This window comes from Rattus norvegicus, chromosome 10 (assembly GCF_036323735.1).
Source record: "Rattus norvegicus strain BN/NHsdMcwi chromosome 10, GRCr8, whole genome shotgun sequence".
NCBI classification, from domain to species: Eukaryota; Metazoa; Chordata; class Mammalia; order Rodentia; family Muridae; genus Rattus; species Rattus norvegicus.
In genome coordinates, this window is record NC_086028.1 from 84516978 (window position 1) to 84542350 (window position 25373).

The window sequence follows — 25373 nt, forward strand, 5'->3', positions numbered from 1 at the left end:
ACGTTCCACCAGACAGCTAGGAGTTGAACGGACCGCAATAGCTAGATCTCGAGATGGGAGCACACGGTGAATACTGCGTTAGAGAAGGCCACACCGACAGAACCTTTGTTACAAAGCGGAAGACGCAGGGGGTTTGAAAACTCACTCCTGTTCTGTACCCAAACTCAACAACTTTCGGCCAGGCTGCATTTGATGCCCCTCCCCCAAAGCAAGCTGAAGTGGGCTGCATTGTAGGGCGCATGCGCTGTGGCAGCCTGGTCTGCGCCGGCTGAGGCCCTCAAACTGGTCCCCTCTTCATCACAGACTGAACCTTGTAGGCGCCTGCTCATTTAATACCCTCTTCCCAAAGCAGCTGTTTGTGGAGCGATGCCCCCAGGCCTGAGGTGGAGCGTGGTCTCTTCAGGTAAAGATGACCATCGACTGAGATTTATGAAAACTTTAACACCCTCAGTGTGTGTGTGTGTGTGTGTGTGTGTGTGTGTGTGTGTGTGTGTGTGTGCATGTTTGCATGTGTATGGGTAAGCTGAGTAAGATTCACTGCGTGTTGGTCTGCACACTAATACAGTTGATCTCAAGAATCATTCTCCATTGGCCTTCCACTGTAACTTGAGGCAGGGTCTCTCAATCAAACCCAGACAGGCCTGTCTGTTTCTTTCTCTCAGCTGGGTTTCATGTAGCTTAGACTGCCTTAAACTCGTCATGTAGCTCAGAATGACCCTGGACTTCTGATCTTCCTGCCTTCTTGTGCTGGGATTACAACGGTTTGCCACTGTGCATGGTTTGTGGGGCTGGTGACCACACCAAGCCCTGTTCATGTCAGGCGATTACCAACTGAGCTACGTACATCCTCAGCCCCAAACCTTTAACTCTCTTGAAGAGAAAAAGAATCCTGGGCCAGTGGATCTGAAAGGCCCTCAGCAAACAAGGAACAGGTGTGGGGAAATAGAATCTGTCCCCAAATCCCCAAACTGCATGCATCACCACCAGGTGCCAGCCAGGAAACTCATGGGTTCTGACCCAACACCTGCTGTTTACCACAAGGCAGGGGTCATAGGTCTCTGGCACAACCTGCCCTGTATGTAGGGAGAGCTCAGGCCAATGAAGCCAGAGGGTCCTTGCAGGCAGTTTTTACGTAGGGACTCTTGGATGTGGGTGGGCTTCAGTGGCATTGAGGAACACATTGAAGACGCCCAGCCGAGTGTCCAGGGAGCAGCTGTCTTTATAATTGAAGAGACCGAGGCTCCAGAGCCCGGTGAAGGTTATTGCTGAAGTCACCACAGGTTCAAAGGGTTCAACTTGATCGATTCTCCAGTCCAAGGCCTGTCCGTGTGGCCACAGGTCCATGTCCCGGACAAGTCCTTTGAGATGTCAAGGAAGGCACATGGACAATGCCCTTCTCCTACACCCTTTCTGTGTCCTTAAGCAGAGCAGTCACCAGGCTGATGACCTGGGAAGCCGGCTGGGCTGCATCATACTCGGCGAAGAGGTGGCATGCGTTCTCCTGTGGTTCTGTCTGGCTTTTGGCCACAAACCCAAAGATCCTGGTGAGAGAGGACAGTTTGAAGGGATGTGGGCTAGAGAGACATCATGCTGAGGGGAGGGTTGGATGGGAAGACACTCAGCCTGGACCTGACTACCTCTCCCCCAAGCCAACTGGCTTCAGCGGCTTGCATCTTGTGTGTGTGTGTGTGTGTGTGTGTGTGTGTGTGTGTGATGCACACGTTTGTTCTGTGGGTTCTGGGGATCCAGCCTTGTGTCCTGTGCTTGAGTGGCAACCACTATACTCAGAGAGTCACCTCCCCAGCATGTTTGGTACCTCCTTATAATGAGACAGCTAAAGGCAGAAGGTGCCTCCCTGGTCACACAGGGAAAGGCGAATTTCAGGCTCTGGGTTTCCTTCATTTTGAAAGGGGCTTCCTGAGGACAAGACTTGGAAGCTCCATTAAGGCAACATGTCCTTGGCTTTCATCCTTACAGTTCTGAGGTAGAACATGTGGCTCTGGCAAAGGCTGGGGAATCTCTTTTTTTTTTTTTTTTTTTTTTTTTTTGGTTCTTTTTTTTCCGGAGCTGGGGACCGAACCCAGGGCCTTGCGCTTCCTAGGTAAGCGCTCTACCACTGAGCTAAATCCCCAGCCCCCTGGGGAATCTCTTAAGCGCTGATTCACACTCGTTCTTAAGATCAAGATGGAAACCCCCTTCCTTCCTTCCTTCTCTCTTCCTTCCTTCCTTCCCTTCTTCCTTCCTCTCTCCCTCACCCCCTTGCTTCTCCCTTCATCCCCCTCCCCCCTGTCTCTACTATGTAGCCCTAGTGAGCTAGCCTTGAACAGACTACACAGACAAGGCTTGCCTGGAACTAACTGCATAGACCAAGCTGGCCTCAAATTGACAGCGATCCTCCTGCCTCTGCCTCCTGAATGCTGGGATCACAGGTGTGTGCTCTCACACCCAGGCTTCCCCCCTTGGGGCTCCCACACTGAGCGGTGGGAGGAGCTTACCTTGAAGGCTTGCAGTATTTCTGCCACCTGAAAGAAAGGGACAGGACAGGAGTGAGTGAGTGAGGGGGGCTCTGCTCCTCAGGACCCTGATAAACAGGGAGCTGTGGCTCTACCTCTGCCGTGCCCCACCTGGCCTGATCCCTGACCCCTTAGTGCTCACAGGCTGTCCCTGCTATCGCAGTGCCAGAGTCAGCAGACGCTGTGGAGGGGAGCTAGGCCTGGAACGGCCTTCTTAGCTTGGTTCAGCCTCGAACTTACTTCCGTTGCTCGGGGTCCATTCCACAGAAGCGGAGGGCGATGAGGGGGTAGTGCCGTCGGAAGAACACCCTGAGTGGATGCAGAAAGAAGAGCCGGGCTGGTGAGGGCCTATTCCTGTCCCGCATCTCAGCATCTCCCCCAAAGCTCACATGTCCTGTCCTAGTAGGATTCCCACGACCTGTCAGGTCTCTCACTACTGGGACTGGACACACAGGCTGTGTCTTTCTCCTCCCATGGGTGTACGTCTGCTTTATGTTCTTATATTGGGGTCTTCAGACACCCCCTGCCATGTGCCATTCATTCTTTTGAAGTCAGGAGTTACATCCTGGTCTACTCTTGCCCTCCTGGTTAAATAGGGAAAGCTCTGGCTAGATTGAGTCTTGGGGAGAGCTGCGGTTGCGGTCCACACTATGTCTGAGGAGTCATTAGTGTCTGGCCTTTATAGACGTAATTGGCACCCAGTAAAAACTGCCGAACTTCATTCCTGTTGGGACCAATGCGAGGAGGCCTAGGGAAGGTGGGGAACTTGTCTAGTGTCACCCAGCATTTACCACTCTTACTGGATCCAGGACCCTGATCCAGCCCTGCTCTTAGTTAGCCTTGCAGCCCAGGGGCTAGGAGAGGCTCTTACTTCCTTTGGACATCTGTCAGAGTGATGCCCTGCTCGGTGACTTTGAAGTGGACGACAGTGGGTGTGGGGAGGACGTCCCTCTCCAACATGACTGAGATAGCCTTCTGCACAGCCAGGGCTCCGCTCAGGGTCTCCACACTCACAGAGGTCAGGTACAGTGTGTGGCAACCTGTAAGATACAGATGTTAGGGGTTGGGGATTTAGCTCAGTGGTAGAGCGCTTGCCTAGGAAGCGCAAGGCCCTGGGTTCGGTCCCCAGCTCCAAAAAAAAAGAACCAAAAAAAAAAAAAAAATACAGATGTTAAACAGGGTCTGTATCCTAGTGTGTGGGGATCACTGGATTCTGGTCCTTCCTACGCCCATGCCCATGCACAGGAACAGGCAGGGAAAATGCCTTTCTTTGTCAGGCTCCATGGGGTTCTTTTAGAGCCACCGAAAAGACTTGGAGTACAAGGTGAGCAATGTCTTTTCCTCTACCTATGGCTAGCCTACCCCCTTGGTGAGCATAGGGAGAGAAAGGAGGGCAGGCTTTGTGCTTTGGGGAGTGGGGCACAAAGAAGGAGCTGTCACTGAGTAATGATGGATGCTTGGCCTCTGAAGTGGGGAGAGCACTTGGGCTTTGAAATCCTTAGGACTCAAGACCTCATCCCCCACAGAGGATCCAGACCTGGAGACCACCCGCAGGGCAGGAATTTCAAACACAGAAAGACCCTAGTATAGATGTGTGGACAGTGTGTGCAAGGGTGTCAGCTTTCGGCTTACCAGCACCCCCCCGCCCCCACTCTTCTTCCCTTCCCACTGACCCACAGCGTCGGTCTCTCATCTCTGGGTTTATGGAGCCGAGGGGGGGGGGCAGTGGGTTGTGAAGGCTGCAGAAACAAAGCAGTAATGGAAAGCATGTGTGGGCCTGCGTGTGTGTGTGTGTGTGTGTGTGTGTGTGTGTGTGTGTTTCTGTGTGTGTGTGTGTGGGCTCTGTGTGTGTGTGTGCATGTGTGTGAGTGGGGACTCTGTGTGTGTGTGTGTGTGTGTGGCTCTGTGTGTGTGTGTGTGGGCTCTGTGTGTGTGCATGTGTGTGTGTGTGGGCTCTGTGTGTGTGTGTGCCTGTGTGTGTGTGTGTGCCGTGTGTGTGTATGTGTACGTGTGCACGTGTGTGTGCCTGTCCTGTGTGTGTATGTGTGCATGTGTGCATGTATGTGTACGTATGCATGTGTGTATGTGTGCACGTGCACATGAGTGTGCGTGTGCATGCGTGTGGAGGGCTGGGACGTGGTCTCCAGGGGTGCAGTGAACCTGGCATCTCCCCTGTATCACTTACCGGCGGATATCTTCAGGCAAGAGGTCTGGCCGTGTGTGGGGGAGTCCGATGCTGGTTCTGCACCTCCCAGTTCTGAGCAGAGTCAAAGAAAAATGCCCCAGGGGAGAGGGTGGAGTGAGTAGACCCCTCTCAGGGGGAGCAGCTCTCAAGAATCCCTTTGAACACCTCCCACAACCACCCCCACTGCCAGGCTGGGAAGCCAGGTGTGATTGCCTCAATTAGGGAAATGAGGATTTGACCCGGTTTGCAAGCTTTTGATCCCTTCCCACCTCTATCCAGCCTCCCAGGTCCTGGCCTGCTGCTCTGACCATGTCCTCACAAGCCCCTGACCTCTTCTTTTCTTTTCTTTTCTTTTTTTTTTTTTTCGGAGCTGGGGACCGAACCCAGGGCCTTGTGCTTTCTAGGCAAGCGCTCTACCACTGAGCTAAATCCCCAACCCCTGACCTCTTCTTTTGTCCCCACCCTAGCTAGGCTCCTCTTTCTAGAGCAGGGATGCTGTGTCCATCACTTGTTTAGGGCTGGCTCTTCTGTCTCCTTCACCCTCACTCCTGCACATCTGAGATGACCCCTTTTTGTCCTGAGGCTCCCGTGGACGAGGCTGCTGACCTGGGCATGGGGTTGTGAGCTGTGGGTCAGTTGCTTAAGCCTAGAGCCTTGTTTATTTTTTCCTTCTCTCTCTTCCTTTGTGTCTTCTTTCTGTAAGTCTTTACCTCCCCCCATCTCCCAAGCCAGGGTTTCTCTCTGCTACCCCGGTTTGTCCTGGAACTCCCTCTGTAGACCAGGCTGGCCTTGAACTCACAGAGATCCCCCTGCCTCTGCCTCCGGAGTGCTGGGATTAAAGGCGTGTAGCACCACTGCTTGACCTTCCTTTTTTTCTTTTTTCTTTAAAATCAGTCTTATTACATAGTGCTGACTGGACTAGAATTCACTATGTAGCCTTAAGTTCCTGGTCATCCTGCCTCAGCCTCCTATGTGCTGGGATCATGGATACTCATTTCTTACCTATGAAACGGGGCAGTAGGCAAGAGTTATAAGGATGGTGTTAGTGGTTTGGGGAATAACACCACACTTGTTCGTCAAGTGTTGCATCTAGTCTCTTCTATCCTTTCAAAGAAGGCTGCAGACTTTCTAAGGCAGTGATTCTCAACCTTCCTAATGCTTCGACCTTTTAATACAGTTCCTCATGCGGTGGTGACCCCAGCCATAAAATCTTCATTGCTGCTTTGTAACTGTAATTGTGCTACTGTTATGAATTATAATGCAAACATGTAGGATATCTGAAATGCGACTCCTGTGAAAGGGTGGTTCAACCCTTAACCAAACAGGTTCGGAAACACTGCCCTACGCTCTCTATTCCGAACCAGGCACTGTGCAGTAAACCTTGCCTGAAAATTCTCACTGGATCTGGGAGACGGTTGTTCTCATTTGTGTGTGTGTGTGTGTGTGTTGGGGGGTGGCGGTGGCGGTGGCGGTGGCGGTGGCGGTGGCACTGAGGCTCAGAAGAGCAAACATCCTTGAATTCTCACAGGTGGGAGGTGGAGCCGCATGGACCGAGTCCAGAGCAAGCACATGTCATACTGGCCCTAAAACAATTCATACACGAGGTTGAAGTGGCCACCGGAAGCCTTTTTAGTGGGACCAGTGGGTCTGACCTACCTTTCTGTGGGATGGTGAGTTTGCAGGGCAGGGCCAGGGCCATGATAGAATGCTGGCACACGAAGGCAGAGAGGCTCCCTGCAAGGAGGCAGAAAGCTCTGAGTGAATAGGACTTTCTCAGACCTCTTCACAGTGCAAAAGACCAAGCCAGAGGCATGGAGGCTGGGGAGGCTGGGGAGGCTGCTAGAGGCTGGGGAGGCTGCTGGAGGCTGGGGAGGCTGCTAGAGGCTGGGGAGGCTGCTGGAGGCTGGGGAGGCTGCTGGAGGCTGAGGAGGCTGGGGAGCCCAGGGAAGCTGCTGGAGGCTGGGAGGCTTACCAAAGTAGGGCTCCTCATCTGCTCCTTTCAGATGCACCCCTTTGGCTGAAGACTCAACCAGGAAGTGACGGATAAAGTCAGTGCTGTCCTCACCTAGACAAAGAAGGAAGGAGTCTTGTTTCGGATCCCTGCTTTAGCCAGACCCTGGCCAGCTTGGCCCTGCTCACTTCTCCCAGGTCCCTCCCAGGCTGTCAACGCTAGCCTCTGCCTCCCTGTGGAAGTGCAGATAGGAAGCCTGTGTCCACAGGCCCCAAGGTGCCAGTACGTTTGTGCAGAAGAGTCTGTACTTAGAAACTCCCCTAGCCTGTTCCTCGTGACATTATTTCCCGTCAGCTCATCCCCGCAGGAGCAGAGCTGGCTCTCACAGGCAGTAGAGTCTTTCTGACCCACTCCTCCATCTGGGCTCATTGCCTCTTGAAAGGCTTCTTAGAAAACACCTGCCCCTAGGTGACTGAATCCCCCCAACTCCCAACGTAGTGCTGTGGCTGCCACCCATATTAGGCAGTGCCCCTACCTCTGAGCCAACTCCCCAATCCTTTACTAACAGTAGAAGGTTGGGGGATCCACCCTCATTCTTTGCCTTAACTTCCTCGGTGGTCACTCCTAATTGGGTTTAAGCGAGGGGACTATTACCCTGGGGGCTTTGTAGCCATGATTTGTTCTCATCTATCTCCACCAAAGATGTGCTTTCGTGTTTGAGCCCTCTACACGCATGCCTGGTTCCTTCCACAGGCTCAGGTATAGATCTGATGGATCCCTCCAGAGGTGTGTGCTGAGTTACCAGATGCCCACGTGAGATCACAGAAGGGCACATAGCGATTACACACGTGATAAGCTCTCCCCCTCGGGATGAGCTATTGAACAAGTGGCAAGTCGTTTTATGAATGATGAGCTATCAGGAATGGGATAAGCCCACAAATACATCAGTCATATTAGGTTCCTGGAGATGAATCCAGGCTAGACAGGGGTGCCCAGGAGACAGCAGCCTGAGGAGAGGCTGGGACATTCCTCCTCCTCCTCCACCTCTATTTCAAGGGTGAAAAGGGAATTTGGGGAGGCAAGTGTATCAGCCTTCAGAGTTGGTTTTCATAGTGCCTAGGTACTAGAGGGTAGGCTGGGAGAGCCAAGAGTCAGCTGTCCTCCTAGGAGTCACCCTCATAGCCACTCTCGAGCTGGAACAGCATCATGGCGGGAGCCCTACGGTGACCAAGCAGAAGACACACACGTACCTGGTCGGTTTGGAGCAGATGCCGGAGTCTCCTGGACCTTCAGGGCCAGGCCAAAGGAGCCTCGGTAGGAGGAACTGTCCCTGATGACAAAGGTGCCCGGCTTCTCCGTCCTCAGCAGATTGATTGCTGGAACAGTCTTCAGTTAGGAGCCCATACACTCTCTATGGATACTCCCATCCCCACTGGGTCCTCACAGCAAAGCCACACAACTGTTTGTCCCCAGGAAGTCTTTCTCCGGTCTACTTTCTGCATGTTTGGTTTATTTCCTAACGAGGCCAGCAGGTCACCCACCCTTCTGCAGGATGTTGTTTGCCCACCTGTTTTTTTTTCCCCCATGACCCAGGGCCCCGTCTGCCTGCTGCACGGCACAAGGCCAGACATGATTATGGAGTCGCTTGTCCTCTGGGACACAGTCTTGGCTTTACCTTGCTCTCGGGTGATGCTTGGCTTAAACCAGTACTTCGATGTGTCCATCACGAACTTCATGGTGGGCTGCATGTCCTTGGCAGGACCTGGAGACAGGCAGAGGAGAGGCACTCTGTAGGCTGGATAGAGGGTCGCAGAGGACCTGCCCTGCTCCTCTTCCCAGGGATCCCATTCCGCTCACTCTTCCTGAGCCCATCTCCTGGGTCCCTCCAAATAGCCCAAAGAGGAAAATCCAACCGGAGTGCTTGCCTAGCATGCATGAAGCCCCGGGTTTGATCTCTAACACAACATAAAACCAGGACCGGTGGTGCGTGACTGTGATCCCAGCGGTTGGGAAGCTGAGGCAGGGGGACTGCATTGAGTACAAAGCCAGCTTGACTACAGAGTGAGACCCTACCACAAAAGCTGGCAACAGCACTGGCTAGATGGCTCAGTGGGTAATAGCTGTTGTCATGCAGGTCTGACAGCCTGAGTTTGATCCTCTGAACCCACTTTTAAAAAGTCATTCTTTGACCTCCGCTTGTGTCCTGTGGCATCTGTCCCACCCCGGCAACAATGATAAAGTTTTTTTTTGTTGTTATTGTTGTTGTTGTTTTAAAGGCATAGCTGAGGTACCATTTACTTCTCTTTGTGTTGCTTTCTTGGGAGTCACACATCTGGGGCTATGGTGAATAGCTCCTATACACATCTTGGGAAGCCTAAGGTGAGCTAGGTTCTGCCTGCAGATGACTGATGGGGGAGAGTCTGGGACAGTGTCCTTGGGTATCTGCTCATGCATAGGAAGTATGCACCCAGAGAGTGCTACAGCTCAGCCTGTGTTTACTGCTTCGGAATCTTTGGAAGTCTATAGTCACAGGCTCCGGGAAGGAGGGTGTTTGCTGTTTTGTGGTTTTCAGCCATCTGTGTTGGAGTTCATTGTCTCCATTCTGTTTGGCCCCTCTACGTTAGCATCATCCGCGAACGTCAGAGGACTGCTGCACCTTCTGGCTCTCTTTGGATTAGCCAGTTAGTCACCAAGCCTATTGCTCAGAGAGCCTGAGGGCTGCCTGGTTCTCTTTCCTCCCTTTTACCTCAACTGCTCAGCCCTGATTCCAGCCCCTGCTTCTGCCTAGCAGCTTCCGGGGTAACTCATCCTGCCCTTACTGCTAAGCACACATCTTCCCTGATTTACTTCCCAATGGCCCCTATAGTCCGAAGAAGGAAATCCACTCTTTGACATTCGAGGACTCATACAATCTGCCACTATTCTCATCGATCTGCACCTAACATTCCGGAAGTTTCCTTACTGTGCACACTGTATGAGCACACTGTTGTTCTAACTATGAGGTCCCAGTTGTCTCTGCAAGGAATGCCTGTAGCTGGTCTTTGCTACTTTGTGGGGTCTTCTCTTTCCCACCCTTTATCTCCCGGGTTTTATCTCTTATCACTAGATAGGAGGGAAAGATTAGAGGAGAGAGAGGGAGGGAGGGAGGAAAGAAGAGAGGGAGAGGGAGAGGGAGAGGGAGAGAGAGAGAGAGAGAGAGAGAGAGAGAGAGAGAGAGAGAGAGAGAGATATCCCTGGATCTAATTTCTTTCCTTTTGTTTCTTTTTTGAGCATGACTTCTAAAAAGCCACAAGCATCTCGTCTGAACAACCACCAACCCCAGCTCTCCTCTCGGGAGCCCTGGCATTTATGTACCCTCTGAAAAGTTCCCAGAATTCCAAAGTCACATGACTGCAGAAACTATCTGCAGCCGGCAAAGATCACAGCTCTGCTAGAGCATGAGGTGAATCCTCGTCCGCTGCTCCAGACGGTCCAAAGCAGCCCCATATCCCACACCTGGGAGCAAAACAAAAACTCCTTCTTACACTATGTCTGTGTTTCTAAAGAACCCAAAATTCCAGAATCCTCACTACAAATGCCTTTTCTCCGTTCCTCTGGCTGCGGCCCAGGCAGAACATCGCCCGTTTTCTAGGCTGCCTGACTGAACCTTGCAGGTGCTTGCGGGCGCCTTTGTCTGTCATCTGTGAAGCCTCTCTACCTCTGTGAGGACACTGCTGTCTGATAAGTCTTGGTTCGGGCCGCTCTTACTGGTTTACACTCATCTGGGTCTCCTCGCAATGCCTGGCATATGGTGGGCACAGTGTTAAGTGGCTGTTGCCAACCTCCCTTGGACTTTGCCTAGTCCCCTTAACCAAACCGTGCAATGCTGGAGGTGTTGGCTTTCAACGTACTTTCTGGAGACGCCGTGAGAGGAACGTCCGGCAGAGTCTTGCTGTGGCTCTTGGTGGCTTGACAGAGGTGGCTGGGAGATGTGAGAGGAACGTCCGGCAGAGTCTTGCTGTGGCTCTTGGTGGCTTGACAGAGGTGGCTGGGAGATGTAGCCCTAGACTGCACAGAGTCCTGGTATCTTGGTGTCTGCTGGGCTGGGGGACTCTGTGGTTCTGGGTTCCCGTTAATGAGCACTATAGGTATGTCCGCCATGGAGTTGGTGACAGATGGGGGGCAGCTACTGGCCTGCTCCTTAGCCACTGGTGTAGACGGGACTGCTTGGGGCTGGCCCATGCCCACTATGGGGTTACTAGGAACCTGGGCATCACTCGATCTCACACACTGGGAGCCTCGGTCCAGGCTGTGGAGACTGGAAGAAGAGCTGGCTGGACTTCCCAAGGATCTAGAAGATGGCGGATAGCTGGAGAGGCTTGAGTGCGGGAGGGACTGATTGCTGCCGAAAAAAAACACGAGAGCATTAGGGTGTTGGGTGATAGTGACTTGGGGTCAGAGCCAGGCTCTAGAATCTAGCCATCTGGGGGCCCTACCTTGCGTCAGATAGAACACTGCATATACCCTTATCAAAAACTCAGAGCAGGGGCTGGGGATTTAGCTCAGTGGTAGAGCGCTTACCTAGGAAGCGCAAGGCCCTGGGTTCAGTCCCCAGCTCCGGAAAAAAAAGAACCAAAAAAAAAAAAGAAAAGAAATGCTGGTGACGGTAGAAAAGACAACGTGTATGCCTTTTCTCTTGATGCCCGTGCATTTGGCTCACAGAACAGAGTGTCCTTCTAGTGTCCTTCTACTGTGTTGTGTGTGTGTGTGTGTGTGTGTGTGTGTGTGTGTGTGTGTGTGTGTGAGAGAGATACGTGCAGTTGCAGTCTGAGCACAGACAGAACTTACCTTCCAAACACATAGCTGATGTCCGATACAGGGCTGGCTGACAGCGTAGAGACCCTGCTGCCCCACTGTGGGGCCCTTAGCCCTTTCTCCCAACCTGGAGGAGTTGCCAGTGGGGAGCCTGAGGCCCTGCTTTCTCGGCAAGGGATAGAATTGCTGAGAGAAGAAGGGGTGTGGGGAGAGGAACCCCTGCCTTGGTTCCCAGAGAAGATGAGGCTCTCGTTGCTGCTGCTTCGGGTCTCTCGGGGGATGTCCCTGGAGAGGAACAGGCCGCCACTACGTGGGGAGCCAAATGGTGGGGTGACACATGGGCTGGAGCAGCGTTGGGGACTGTCAAGGCATCTTGATCTGGTGGAGGTCACTTCGATGTACTTTATATCTTTAGTGGGGAGAAAGAAAACACTGCTGAATCCCAGGAGCCAGAGAGAATTGCTGCCGCTTCTCTCCAGACCCAGGGTGGAGCACTGTCTAGCACAGGTGGTGGAAACTGGGGGTGTACAAGCTGTCCCCCTTCTAGAGGGTCAGGAACCCTTTCCGTGGCTTCCCAGGATGGCAGCTAGGGTAGAGCCCTGGAGAGCACTCAGTTTACTAAAACATCTCATCCCTCCTCTATTTAAAACTCCGGTGCCCAGCCTGCCTCTGGGTTGTTCACACTTCCTTCCCGGAAGCCCTGGTGAAAGTAGGCATTAGGTTAGGCACACAGGGTAGTGGGCTGACTTGGGCTTGCTGGTTCGGGCGATGTAGAAACAGGTTGGCTCTGCAGTCACAGGAACTTGGGTGTGAATCTTGACGTCAGTGCTTTCTAGCCAGGAGGCACTGAGTAACTTTCCAGACCTCCCTTGGCCTCAGTTTCCTTATCTGCAAAGCTGTGATCTCGACCCAGCCTTCTAGGGTGGTGCTGAGGAACAAACACGGGATAAATGGAACCTGGCTCATGGTGAACCTCTTCAAGGGAGGAACATTCCCTACCAGCTGCCCTTGGTAGTCCAAAGAGAGCCGGCTGGCTCACAATGGCTATCTTTGGGTAAAGAGGAGGAAGACACAAGTGATTTGGAGAACTACACTGTAGGCTCTGAGAGAGATCCATCCAGGAGGCTGGCAAGTACCATTTACACACACACACCTTTTGAGACACAATCTACCCCCAAACTCCTTAAGTAGCCCAGGATAACCTTGAACTTCTGATAATCCTGCCTCTACTTCCTCAGTGCTGGGATCATAGGACTGAGAGCCACTGCTTTTAGTTTCACGCGGTACCAAGAGCATGGGGATAGAACCCAGGCCTTCTGCATGCCTGGCCAACCCTTTATTGAGCTGCGTCCCCAGTCCCAACTTCTATTTTTAGAAAGACTTTATAGTGTTTATACCCATAACCACCTCTGACCCTCACACTGGCCCTTGGGCAGGCCAGACTTTGTTTTTCCAGAGGCAATGGGTGACTGGAGATTGCGTGGGAGGAGAGCTGAGGTTTCTTGCGTAACTTTTACCAAAGACAGGCAATTACTAACACGCAGCATAGCTGCTACCTGTGCTGTTACCGCAGCTCCATTCAAATGCCGTAATCCCTAAGTTAAAGAGATGAACCCAAGGCTTGGCTAGGTTAAGTGGGTTCTCTCCAGTACCACACAACTGAAGGAATGGAGGAAGTTTCGGCCCCTAAGCTGTGTTCAGGGGCTTTTTCTAGGACAAAGAAGAACTCTTTGAGATCCCATTTTAAGACCTTCCTAAGTCTGCCCCAGTGTGGTTTTCTAGACCTGTGAGGTTACTAGCCCCCAAATTCATGGGTCCTAAAAGTAGCTATGACTTTGTATGGGAGCTCGGTAGGGTGCCGGTGGGGTGGGGGTGGGGGCTCTGTGCTGTGAGTCACCCCCCCTTGTCCTGAGGTAGATGGCTGGGGAAGTGGAGGCTCCCACCCCATCTCTGGGGTGCAGCCACTGTTTACAGGCCCGTGGGGCAAGTCCCGGCAGTGTCGGGTGGATGCAGGCGCCAGCCGCAGGCCTGGCTGGGGAAGGGAGGGCATGTGGGTGGGGGGAGGAGAGACAGTTATTAAACAGCCTGCCCTTGGGACTGCCAAACAGCCTCGCCTGGCAGAAACTGCTGGAAAATGAGATGTGGGGACCCGTTCCAAGGATGGGGTGGGAGGTCGTAGAGAGGATAAGGGAGATGGTGTTTGGGTCTAGGAGCCAGGAGACTTCTGGGATGGCGACCCTGAAGGACAAATATAAAGAAAGGTGAATAAAAGTCAAGGAAGGGGGGGGTACTGACCAAGATCTGGGTGGGGTGGGGTGGGGGGGCTATGCTGAGTTTCAGAGAAGCCTGCAGGTTGTCTGTAAGCAAATTCCAGTTTAGGGAGAGAGGCAGGATTAGAAATAGCCTGACCTGCCACTCAGTAGGGGGTGACTGAGAACCGTGGCTTCCCTCCTCGACCTCAGTTACCACATCTGTAAAATGAGATCACTGTGATTTCCCTCAGCCACAGGGATGTGCATCACAGGGGCTAGTCCTCACACAAAGAAGTCTGTACGCCTCTGTCTGGACAGAAAGGAAGGCCAAGCTCGACAATGGTTGAGCTCTACCAAGGGAGGAAGGAGAAAGAGGACTGTGAGCCCCTGCTGGTTCCCGAGGACAGGATCCCTCAAAAGAGGATGAATGGGACGTGTGTGGGGTGGAGTCAGAGGAGGGGTAGAATCCACACCGAGGATGTGAGGACGGAAGGGGTCTCACCCAGAATTACGTGGAGTCTCCTGGGCCTGTGGTACTTTCTCACCAGCAATAGGAGCCCACAGGAGGGTCTGGGAGGCTGAGAAGAGCATGGCAGGCCTTCAGTGCAGTCATCAGTGAGCGAGGGGACCAGGTTCTGAAGGGGTGCTGATTTAGACTCACCATCTTAGGAGGAAGGGGTTCTTAGATATGAGAGGCCAGTGAGCAGCGGTCAGGGGCAGGATTGTTTACTGGCTACCAAAAAGATCAAGGGGGCTGGGTAGCCTGCAGCACTTCAGAGACAGGTTGGAGGTTGCCTGGTTGCTGGTTAGCCTGAGCTACAGAGTGAGATTTTGTTTTTAAAAGGGGGCGGGGAGGGGAGCCAGAGTTGTGAGGGATTTCAGGACACTGCCAGTTTTTTGTACTCCTTGTTCCCCAGAGTTGGATGGACCCACGCTTATAGTGGCTGTACCCAGAAAAATCTGAGGATGGGGACCCCTCTGCCATTTGCCCACCATCGGTTCATATCTACCCCATACCCCACCCTACGCATGAGGACTCCTAATACCGATCTTGTCCCGACTGGTTTTGGCTGGGTGGAATCCCTGCCCTGGGGCATGAACATTAAAACCCTGGGCTGGCTCCTGCCAATGGTAATTACGTCTAAAGTGCTTCCCTGCAGTGATGTGACGGTGACTGGCCTTCAGCAGGAGAATGCCACTGGAGAAGAAGACAGTTCCTTTATAGCTTGGCAGGACTAGGGGAGGCTGTGCGAGGCCAGGATCTCCTCCTGGGTGCAGGAGGGCCTGGGTGCTGTGCTGGAGTCTGTCCCAGAGTCTAAACTGAATTGGGGCTGGCCGTATAGCTCAGCGCACCAAGACAAACAGATTCTCTCAGGTTAAGAGAGCTCTTGTTTTGTTCATTTCATTGATGAAGAAGCAAAGATACAGAGGCGACGTCAACAGCTTACATAAGGGCAGCCTGAGCCCAATGGTTAGTTAGGCTAGATGGGTTCCTTATTCAAGCCCATGTTAACGTGTTCATCTGTAATGAGGGGCCAAATTCTCATCTCAGTGAGGCAGGATAGAAGGACTGAAGATTCCTAATCCTAGTGCTTGGGAGGAGAAGGTAGGAGGAGGAAGAAGAGGAGGAGGAGGAGGAGGAGGAGAAGGAATTCAAGGGTATCTTGAGCTACTTGGCATGATTGAGGCCAGCCTGGGCTACATGAGATGCAGTCTTTTAAAAAAGATTCTGTAGAAGGAACTCAACATAGGGATAGGACCAGGCATGCAGTAAATGCTCAATAAGTGGACATTGTCCTAGATCCCCATCCGCCCTGCCCTACTCCTGCTGTCGACCCCTGGAGGCCTGACCTGTCGGTCAGCCCCATAGTTCTGCTGCTAGCTGACCATCATTCTCAAAATACTTGTGATTTTTCTGAGCACGGGAAACTGAACGGGCACCCAGGGCATTCCAGATTCTCTCGGACTGAGCAGGGCTGGTGTCAGCTTGTACCGGCTTGTTAAAGAGCTAAGACGGCAGATTCTCAGATGTTGTCTAGCTGGTTGCTAAACACAGCCACTATGAACAATCACGTTCTGCAAACTGATAGTGAAATGACTTAGATTCACTTAGATTCAAAGCAACAACAACAACAAAAGTTGATCAGGTGCAGTATTCAAGAGAGGAGATGGAGTTTTAGGGACTAGCCTGGGCTACGTGGAGACTCAGGTCTCAAAAACAAAAACAAAAACAAAAAACAACCTTAAAGAAAAAGCAGACACACTCGATATACATAACATTCCTGTTGTCTTATCATTATGTATGCTTGGAGGCTATATGGCTATTGGTACGGTGAGATTGATTTTGTCAGTAGCTTGGAACTGGCCAGGATGGGAGGCTTTAGACCATGGAAATGGGCAGATGCTTCAAAGCATGGCTTCTGCCTCCCAAGCAGTGAGCCAGCATCTTTTCTCTTGAGTTCTATGTCTCTCCCATCTCACTATTCCAAGCTTAGACCTTTCTCAAGAGATGTTCCTCAAAACAAACGGTCAGGGGCCTTTTGACCCTATCATAGTTTCTGACCTATCATAGGTCAGAACTCCTATGATAATTTCAGGGGACCAAACTTGGACTATGGAGAGAAACATCAAGAGCTTAAGCAAGGCCCAAGGACTGCAGTCAGGAAGCCCTCACTATGTGCATATTATCGTGGAAATTGCTCACATGGAGGAACATATTTAAGTTCTCATTAGAAACACGGGGCTGGAGAAATGGCTCAGCGGTTAAGAGCACTGACTGCTCATCCAGAGGTCCTGAGTTCAAATCCCAGCAACCACATGGTGGCTCACAACCATCTGTAATGAGATCTGATGCCCTCTTCTGGTGTGTCTGAAGACAGCGACAGTGTCATCATATAAAATAAATAAATAAATCTTTAAAAAAAAAAAAAAAAAAAGAAACACATGAAACTGGAGTCTACCAGTTTCCAAACTCAGGACCCAGACAGAATTGCATAGCGAGAGAAACCTATATTCATACCTTTTGTGCAACAGAGCAATCAGAAAGGCCAGGAAGCTTATTTAGGGCTGTATAGTACTCCCCACAGGACACAGCTTGCCTGTGCCTCGGATTCTGTAGAAGAGCTCTTATTTGATTGAGATCTGTCCCCCAGATTCCCTCTTGGTTGTGCCCCCATATCCTTACCTAAGGCGTCAGGTTCCTCCTTCTTGGTCCTTGAAGCAACACTGTTGGTAGGCTCAGCCTGGGGACCAGCAATCCCAGAGGGAAGCAACTGGAAGGTGGGGTCTAGCTCCAGGATCATCTTGTTGAGGGCCTCCAGTGAGAAGTCAATGCAAGAGTCCAGATCCTGCGAGGCCCCTGAGGCCTGCTCCCCAGGGCATTGAAGGAGACACTGAGCTCTGGCCTCAGCTTGCTGGGCCTGCTGGAGCCTGTTGGAGCTGCCTTTGCAGAGTGTGGGGTCCATGAGAGGCTGGGTTCCCCAGCTCTCTGTGGTGTAGTAAGGACACAGGGCTGGGAGGTCATGGCTAGGGGTTGGGTGCAGGGCCATCCTGGATTCCTCATGGGGAGTCAAGCTGACCACATGACCTCCAGTCAGCAGGGAGCTGGACATGATGGGCAGTGAGCCCAGCGCTTTACCTCTGGCTTCCAAGCAGCCTCACTTCTGCCCTGGGGCTAGATCCTGTTTATGAGGGCTCCAAGGATCTGAAAGACAAGGGAGGGAAGATGGGAGGGTGGAATCGAAGTGAACTCTGTAGGTAAAACAAGTCGTCAGCGAAGGACAGATGAACTCATTCAGTTAAAGTCCTCCTGGCTCTGACACTCACTGGCTGTGTAAGTTTGAACAAATGAGTTAACTTTTCCCTGTCTTAGTTTCCTCATTTAATAAATGAACTAACCCTAGTAATATGCTAAGGACAGTGCCCAGCTTATGAAAGGGTTGGTTAGGTGACTTAAAGGGATGGTTAGGTGACTTAAAGGGATGGTTAGTAATCATGGTGTCATGCACATATTTCTAGATGAATGTTAGCCAGTTGTTATGAGGAACTACTAGGTTCATGAAGCCCTTTCAAGTCCTTAAAACAACCCTATGAGGTAGGTAGGTACCAGTGTTATCCCATTTTGCAATGAAAAGAACAGCTCAACCGTGAACAGGACTGGACTCTAGGCTGCCTGCTGTCTGACCTCGGGTCCTGAGGCTAGTTGGGAAATGGAACTGCAAGCAGGCAAGCAGGTGTGAGTAATATCACAGGAGGCTCAGGGACCTGGAGGAGATTCTGTGGCACTGGTGGGGATGACAGCACTGGTGGGGATGACAGCAGGGAGGACTTCATGGAGAAGGGGATGTGCAAAAGTAGAAAAGAAGGAGCTAGCAGGGCAAGGTGGGTAAGAATGAGGTGGCAGGGAAGTGTTCAAGCAGCAGTATGGCATGTGCAAAGGCCCAGTGGTATCCACTGACAAGTCAAACCCTGGAGGTAAGAGGGAGCCACAAGAGTGTTTTGAACTGGGAGGTAACATCATCTGCTGACGGTCACTCCCCAGGGGGTTCATCTAGAAAGAGAAATGTCCTAACTTTTTAATCTTCTCTATGTGAAAAGTTCTTCCTGTTGTCTAACCTCGATGTCACACACTTGTTTCTCATGGGTTGGTATTGGGAAGAAGTAAAAGGTCCTGGGCCAGCCTAATGCTGGGTGGAACTGGGACACACTGACCTCAGACCTTCTGGCGGCTGTGAGCTTTGCTGCCTGCCTGCCTGCCGTGTCAGAGCATGAAGCTACAATGTGCTGTGTGAGGAATAATTAGACAGTTCTGGAGTTGAGTTAGAGTTGGGGCTCAGGGGTATGACATCCTCATAAGGGGTTTCCCAGGTACCAAACACCCCACTAGTCACCATACAGATGCACCTGGTAATTCGACCTTCTCGAAGCCCTAGCCTCCGGGAAGATACCCAGTCTACTTTGCCCCTGAAGATACCCAGACTTGCAGAAGTCAAGAAAGCACTAGAGTTTGGGTATGGTACACACATCTATGATGGTAGCACTAGAGATGTACAGGGAGGGGGAAGAGGGGCTACACAGTGAGTCCAAGGCCATCTTGAGATATGTGAGACACTCTTAATCCCCCATCCCTCATCCCCCAACCAACCAAGCAAATAACCAACAAAACCCAAGAGGCTTCATATTTGAGATTCAAATCTAGGCCTTGGAGGTTTGTAACCTTAACTCCTTCAGCCACGTGGAGTTCAGAGGCAGAGGGGACACAGAAATGGGGGCATGGCATGCCTAATGCAAAAAGTCAGGCCTGTCTGAACCCCACACGTGCACACAGCCCTCACCCCAGGTTCCTGTGGCAAAGTTATCAGACTTCTTGGCTGAGTCCTGGAAGTGGGAGGGGGAAGGAGGGGGCGCTGGTGCTGATGTGGAGAAGTCATGTGGGGAAGTGAATCTACAAATGGCCGTGGACGGGAACTGGCCCCTGAGTGCCTTCCTTTGGGGGCAGCTGAGGACACAAAGCCCAAGACACAGCTTTTCCCACAAAGTCTCCAAGAATCCAAGGAGCCAGGCACAGCTTGCAGGGTTCACTGCCAGGCCTACAGAGGAAGTGAGAGGGGGACTCCAGGCAAGATATACTGGAACTTGAGTGTCCCCCAGGACTCAGGATTGCCTGGACGCTGCCTTTGTGCTCCTGTGGATAAGGGTACTTCTTTCTCTTAGCAGATCTCAGAGGTTTTATCTGTCTGATGATTTCTTGATAATAACAGACACTTGACCCTCTTTTTTTTTCCCAACTGTTCTGAGGGGGCAGTGCTGGCAAGGCTGAGGGCCTTGCCCAGGCTACAAGCATATGTCCGGGATCTCATGATAGGTATTCTTGCCTCTAGAAGTCTTCCAGGATCACCCTCTGCTCTCTGTCCCAGGTGTAAGATCTCTCCCACCTTGGCCCATTTTGGGATTCTGGACCCAGCTAATACTGAGCTTCAGGGAGAGATGCTGGGTACAGGAAACCCTTCTGCATGTTTTCATTTAACCTTCCCAAGTCATCCCCGGACCCAGGCTCAGGTTCTGTGTGATCCTCTGAGATGTTGTTATGCACTCCAGGGCCTCCCAGCAGGTCCCTCTAGCTGGTTCCTTTCTGCTCTAAGTTTTAGGGAGGAGTGCCTGGGCTCAGACTGTGCGTGTTCGTGTACGTGTGTGTGAGCGTGTGTGTGTGTGTGTGAGAGTGTGTGTATGTGTGTATTTGTGTGTATGTGTATGAGTGTGAGTGTGTATGAGTGTGTGTGAACATGTGTGTGTGAGTGTGTGAGTGTGTGCATGTGTGTATTTGTGTGTATGTGTGTGTGAGTGTGTGTGTGTGTGTGTAAAAGGATTCCAGTTATCTCTGCCCTGTTTGCAGCTCCCTCCTAGCTTCTCTTCTTCAGATTCTCTTTCCTTTCTCTTCCCTCCCCAAAACTGGGGGCAGGGAGCTCCTGGGGCAGAGGGAAAGCCTTCCTGGTCATCCTGGTTTACCTTGTAGAAGCCCAGGTAGAGAAGGCAGAGGATGAAGTCCCAGTCTCCCCCACCACACAAGCCCAGAATCCCCATCATTTGGGCCTACTCCTCATTGTCCCTTGCCTCTCCAAGAGCCATGTGGCCTCACCTGGGGCAGCTGGTAGTGGGCAGCCTGCTAGTTCTGCTTGGTGCGCTGTTTAGCAGTCAGGAGACCTGGGTCTGTTCAGGCTCTAATCTGGTGTCCAAGATCCCAGGGCCAGTTTCTTCTTTCCTGGCCTTGGACACTTTTATCTGAGCACCCCGAGTGCAGACTTAGCTCTAGTTTAAGTGCAGAACTGGGTCCCCCCACCCCCACCCAGCGAGTAAAAGCACCTACCTGTCAGTGGCCGCTCCTCCACTCACAGAAGACTCTCAGGATCAAACTGTGCTGGGCCCAGGTAAGTTCCAAGAGGAGGAGCTCACAGGCTCAGGGCCCGCCTTAAAAACAGCCCGCCTTCCGCCTGCAGAGCTCTTTTCTCTTAAGGTCCTAGTGTGGCCTTGACAGCGGCTGGCCACGCCTTAGCAGTGTCCTAACCGTTCAGGTGGGGCAGGCACAGGCTGGGAGGTGTGTGTGTGTGTGTGTGTGTGTGTGTGTGTGTGTGTGTGTGTGTTTGTATGTGTGTGCTAGGGGTGAGGGATGCAAGCACCTGTTAAGGTGTGTGTGTGTGTGTGGGGGGGCCCAAGCTCCTAGCTTGGCCATTCCCGTGTACCACGTGATCAGGAAGATGCCTAGACCAAGGTATACTGCTGGCTTCTCTCTCACCCTATGTAGGAAGGAAGAAACAGTAGATTGGCAGAGACATTAAGAAGGGAGGACGTGGGTCTTAGTAAAGGACACTAGTGGGTATGAGACCCTTCCCCAGACCTATCCTTTGGATCTGGACTCCTCTGTGAGGCCCACATGTGGTCTTTTCTTTCTTCTGTCCTGTTCCGAGGCCACCTCCAGCATGGGAAGGAGGCTTCTGGCTTAAGGGAAGAAGCTAGGAGGCCCTGCAGAGCTCTGCCTAGGGCTTCTTGTCCTGCCTCTCAGTGATTCACCCTCCTGGGAAGCTTTGCTAGGTGGAAGGCATCCTCTCCTACTTTCATGGCTCCCTCCCTGCCAGGGGTCCTCAGCATGCTGTGAGGGAATGACCAGCCAGGATGAGGGGCACGGGTGGCAGACCCGCATCTGAGCAGGTTGGCGTGACATGTTTTCAGCCTGGACACACATGATGACTGTAGCAGGCTGATCTTGAGTGTGGGTTGCCCAGCATCTCTACCTAGCTCTGCAGTCTACTTTCTGGATTGTTTTTTGATGCCCTGTGATTTTTGAAGACCCATGATGGGCAGGTGAGCCCGCCACAGGAGGAAGGAGGCCAGGTGAAGGGGTACAAATGCTCTCTTTTTGAGAGTAAGGTTGAAAGGCGTCCTCTGGTGTCCATATGATTCAGCAGATGCCAGGCTTGGTGAATACGTAATGGCTCGTTGAAGGAAGAAACTGGCTAGCTTCGAGCTAAGGTGGGCATGCTCTGTAGGTTTTAGCTGTGTGGGTGGGTGGGAGGGAGGACTGCTGAGTTTCTTGGGTGGAAGGGGTGGGCTACATGGAGGAGAAATGGCTCTGCAGTTGTAGTTCAGTTGGTCCGTTGGTCGCCCAGCATGTAGGAAGTCCTAGATTTGATTTTTTTTTTCCTCCGAAGTTAGCCTTTTTTGGTTCTCACAGAGCCACTTCTCCCAGCTTAACTAGCCCAGAACACTGATTTCAATTTTAGCTGCCCGCCCTCTTCTCCCCACTCCCCCCTTTTTGACTCGACCAGCATTGCCAAAGGAATGGCATATCTCTGTATATGTTTGGTAGGACTGTCTTCCTTGGTCTGCCGCCATGATGGCTTCCGGTCTTGCATCTGCATGCCTGGGGTAGATCTTGTTATGTTGCTTAATTTTTGGGTGTGGTGGGGTTTTGATAATATTTTGGTGAAGAAGTCAGCTCCTAGGCTCATGAGGGCTGTCAGTCTGCAGCTGTCTTATCCTTGTAGTGCCTTTGGTTTGGGCGTTAGGGTAACCCCAGCCTCATGGACAGTCAGGAAGGGCCCCTCTCGTGCCTGTTTTCTGAAAGTGAGTGCAGGGAACTGGCGTGCTGTCATCCTGAACTAGTCCGTACCCCTCCTTGCTCTGCTCTTCGGTGAACTGTCCTCTTGCTTCTGCTTTGGGAGGTAACCACAGCTGACCAATCCCCACCCCTGGATTCCGCACTCATAGAATCAACAAAATGCGGGTTAGGCAAAACTGTGTCTGTGCAGACTTGTCATTATTTCCTGAGCATAGCAGCTGCATTATATTAGATATAAGTAATCTGGAAACCAGTTATTTATGTGAGATGTGTGTAGGCCCTGCACAAATATATCATTTTATATAAGGGACTTGAATATATGCATGTATGGGTGTGGAAGGGGAGGGGGTCCTGTGGCCCACCGATTCCCTGAGGGTACGGAGAGGCTGAGAGGCAGGGTGGTATTTCTTTAATTCATATTTACAGCTGCTCTCCCCCCACTTCTCTTTCTATCTCTAATAGACTCTTTTTTTTTTCTTTTTTTTTTTTTGGTTCTTTTTTTCAGAGCTGGGGACCGAACCCAGGGCCTTGCGCTTCCTAGGTAAGCGCTCTACCACTGAGCTAAATCCCCAACCCCAGACTCTTATTACATAGACCAGGTTGAACTGAAACTCACAGCCTCCTGCCTCAGCCTGCTGAGTGCTGGGATTATAGGCGTGAATCAGTGTGCTCTGATTCATGGGTTTTCTTTTTCTTTTTCTTTTTCTTTTTCTTTTTCTTTTTCTTTTTTTTTTCTTCGGAGCTGGGGACCGAACCCAGGGCCTTGAGCTTCCTAGGTAAGCGCTCTACCACTGAGCTAAATCCCCAGCCCCAACCTCGAACATTTTATTCCTCAAGCTGTTGTCCTGCGTGTATCCTTCTATCCCAAGCAGGATGTTTAAAGGAACATTAAAAAAAGAAAAAGAAAAAAAAAAAAAAAAAGAAGCCCGACTCTTGTCAATGTTGCCTACACTCTTCTCATGAAAGTAGATGGGAAGTTTGATTAAACAACTAGGAACTGTTATTCCTTTTCTTTTCTTTTTTTTTTTTCCGGAGCTGGGGACCGAACCCAGGGCCTTGCGCTTTCTAGGCAAGCGCTCTACCACTGAGCTAATTCCCCAACCCCGGAACTGTTATTCCTGATCATTGTTTTTTTCTTGTAGAAGCTCCAATTGGTGGGCATGTTTATGTTTGTCTGTGTGGGTGTGTCCCAGTTAGCAACTGTCAGCTTGACCCAGACTAGAGTCACGTGGAGAAAACAAGTCTCAGCTGAGCATTCACTCGTCTTTATCTTATCGACTTGCTAACGTGTCATTGAGATATAAAAAAAGGCTCAGCCCACTGTGGGTGGTGCCATTCCCTGGGCAGGTAGTCCTGAGCTGAGCTGAGCATGTCCTGTGAGGGAGGCAGAGAACTAGGCAGTGAGAACCATTCCCTCGTGTTTTCTGCTTAAGTTCCTGCCCTGACTTCCCTTCTGAGAATCCCTGTGACCTGGAAATGCAAGATGAAATAAACCCTTTCCTCCACGAAGAGGCTTTAGGTCAGAATGGTTTGTCACGGTGACAGAAAGCAAAGTAAGAAGAGGGGTGTGTGCGTGCGTGTGTGCGTGCGTGTGTGTGTGTGTGTGTGTGTGTGTGTGTGTATGTGTCTGTGTGATTTGTGTCTGTGTGTGCATGTATGTGTATCTATGTATGTGTGTGTCTATATGTGTAGGTGAGAGATCACCTTCAGGTATCTGTCATGAGGAGCCATTTACCTTGTCTTTAATTTTGAGGCAGGGTCCCTCAGTTGTACCAATTAGGGTAAGCAGGCTGGCCAGCAAGCCTCGAGAGTCTGCCTGTCACTGCCTCCTCAGTACTGGGATTACAAGGTCACGCATCTGCACCGTTTTGATGTGGGTGTTAGAGTTTGGTCTCAGGGCCTCATGCTTTCATGGTAAGCACTTTACTGAGTTATCTGCCCAGTCTCGGCAAACTCTGTCATTAAACTCATTATCAGGTATCATTAAAACACATCCATTGAGCACTCTTGCCTCTAGGCCCTGGGATACAGAAACAAAGGGGTAAGGTTGCCAACTCCAAGGAGCTCACTGTCCAGAGAGGGGAAAGACCCCAGTCTCAGCCTGGTGCTAGTCTACAAAAGACCAGAACTCCACTGTCCTACATGGTAGGCTGTAGGATGATGTCATCATGCAGCAAGGCGTGTCCAGGATAAGGCGAAGCTTATTGGACGAGAAGGAAGGGTAGGCGGGGAAAAGCCTAGGAAGGGAGGAGTCAACATGGAGGAAGATGATTCCGATCCAGGTGGTCTAGGTCAATTTTATCTCTTATAGGTCAATTTTATCTCGTCCAGGTGGGTGGTTTCTATCTTTATTAATTGGCAGTGAGTTTATTCTGTGGATGTATTGTGGGTTGAGTATTTAACATCTAAATCTGATTGTTATGTTAAATTTGTTGAGTCTTGATTTTACCGGGTAGGTGGCTGGAACCAGAGAGTTCCCGGCTGGCCAGGGGTGGTCAGGGTCACTAGCAATGGGAGCTGAGAGACCGCTGGGGCTAGAAGATAGCTAGGCTAACGTGGCATGGCGCCACACTGAAACCAGCCACCGCTAAGATAAATTAATGTTAGTTCTATATGGCCCCACAGTGCCAGAACTAACACCAGGGAGCCACCGCTAAGATAAATTAATGTTAGTTCTATATGGCCCCACAGTGCCAGAACTAACACCAGGGAGCCACCACCCAGGTCCGAGAGTCCCAGAGGCCCAGTGTGAAGCGGTGACACGCGCGGAAACCCGTCGTGCCACTTTTTATTATTACCGCAACAGCAGGCGTCAGTCAGGTACAGCTATTGGGCTACTCTGCACTGAGATGCGTTTGGAGTAAGCCGTAATTCAGATGTTAATGGTTTAGCATGAAAGATGAAAGCTGTATTATTCATAATTAAAAATGTGTTTACTTCTTGTGCGAGGTGGGACGGGACAATGTGCCACGACTCTCATGTGGAGGTCAGAAGACAACTTGTAGAAGTCAGGTCTCTCCTTCTACCACACGCGTTCCGAAGATCAAACTCAGGTCATTGGACTTGG

General features: G+C 51.4%; 1 protein-coding gene and 1 non-coding gene across 2 annotated transcripts; both read right to left on the reverse strand.

Moving 5' to 3' along the window:
• Positions 1-1201: 1201 nt before the first annotated feature.
• Positions 1202-20581, reverse strand: Tns4 (tensin 4). The gene is given in 13 exon segments (NM_001024881.1): positions 1202-1541; positions 2496-2522; positions 2754-2822; positions 3385-3553; positions 4699-4770; positions 6355-6432; positions 6671-6763; positions 7900-8025; positions 8325-8411; positions 10540-11030; positions 11477-11852; positions 16880-17398; positions 20558-20581. Coding segments are annotated over 12 exon segments (2157 nt in total). The 5' UTR covers positions 17307-17398; positions 20558-20581; the 3' UTR covers positions 1202-1399.
• A 2752-nt stretch (positions 20582-23333) lies between these two features.
• On the reverse strand, positions 23334-23414 carry Trnas-aga39 (transfer RNA serine (anticodon AGA) 39). The gene has a single exon. It is a non-coding gene; the product is annotated as a tRNA-Ser (tRNA).
• Between the last annotated feature and the right edge of the window lie 1959 nt (positions 23415-25373).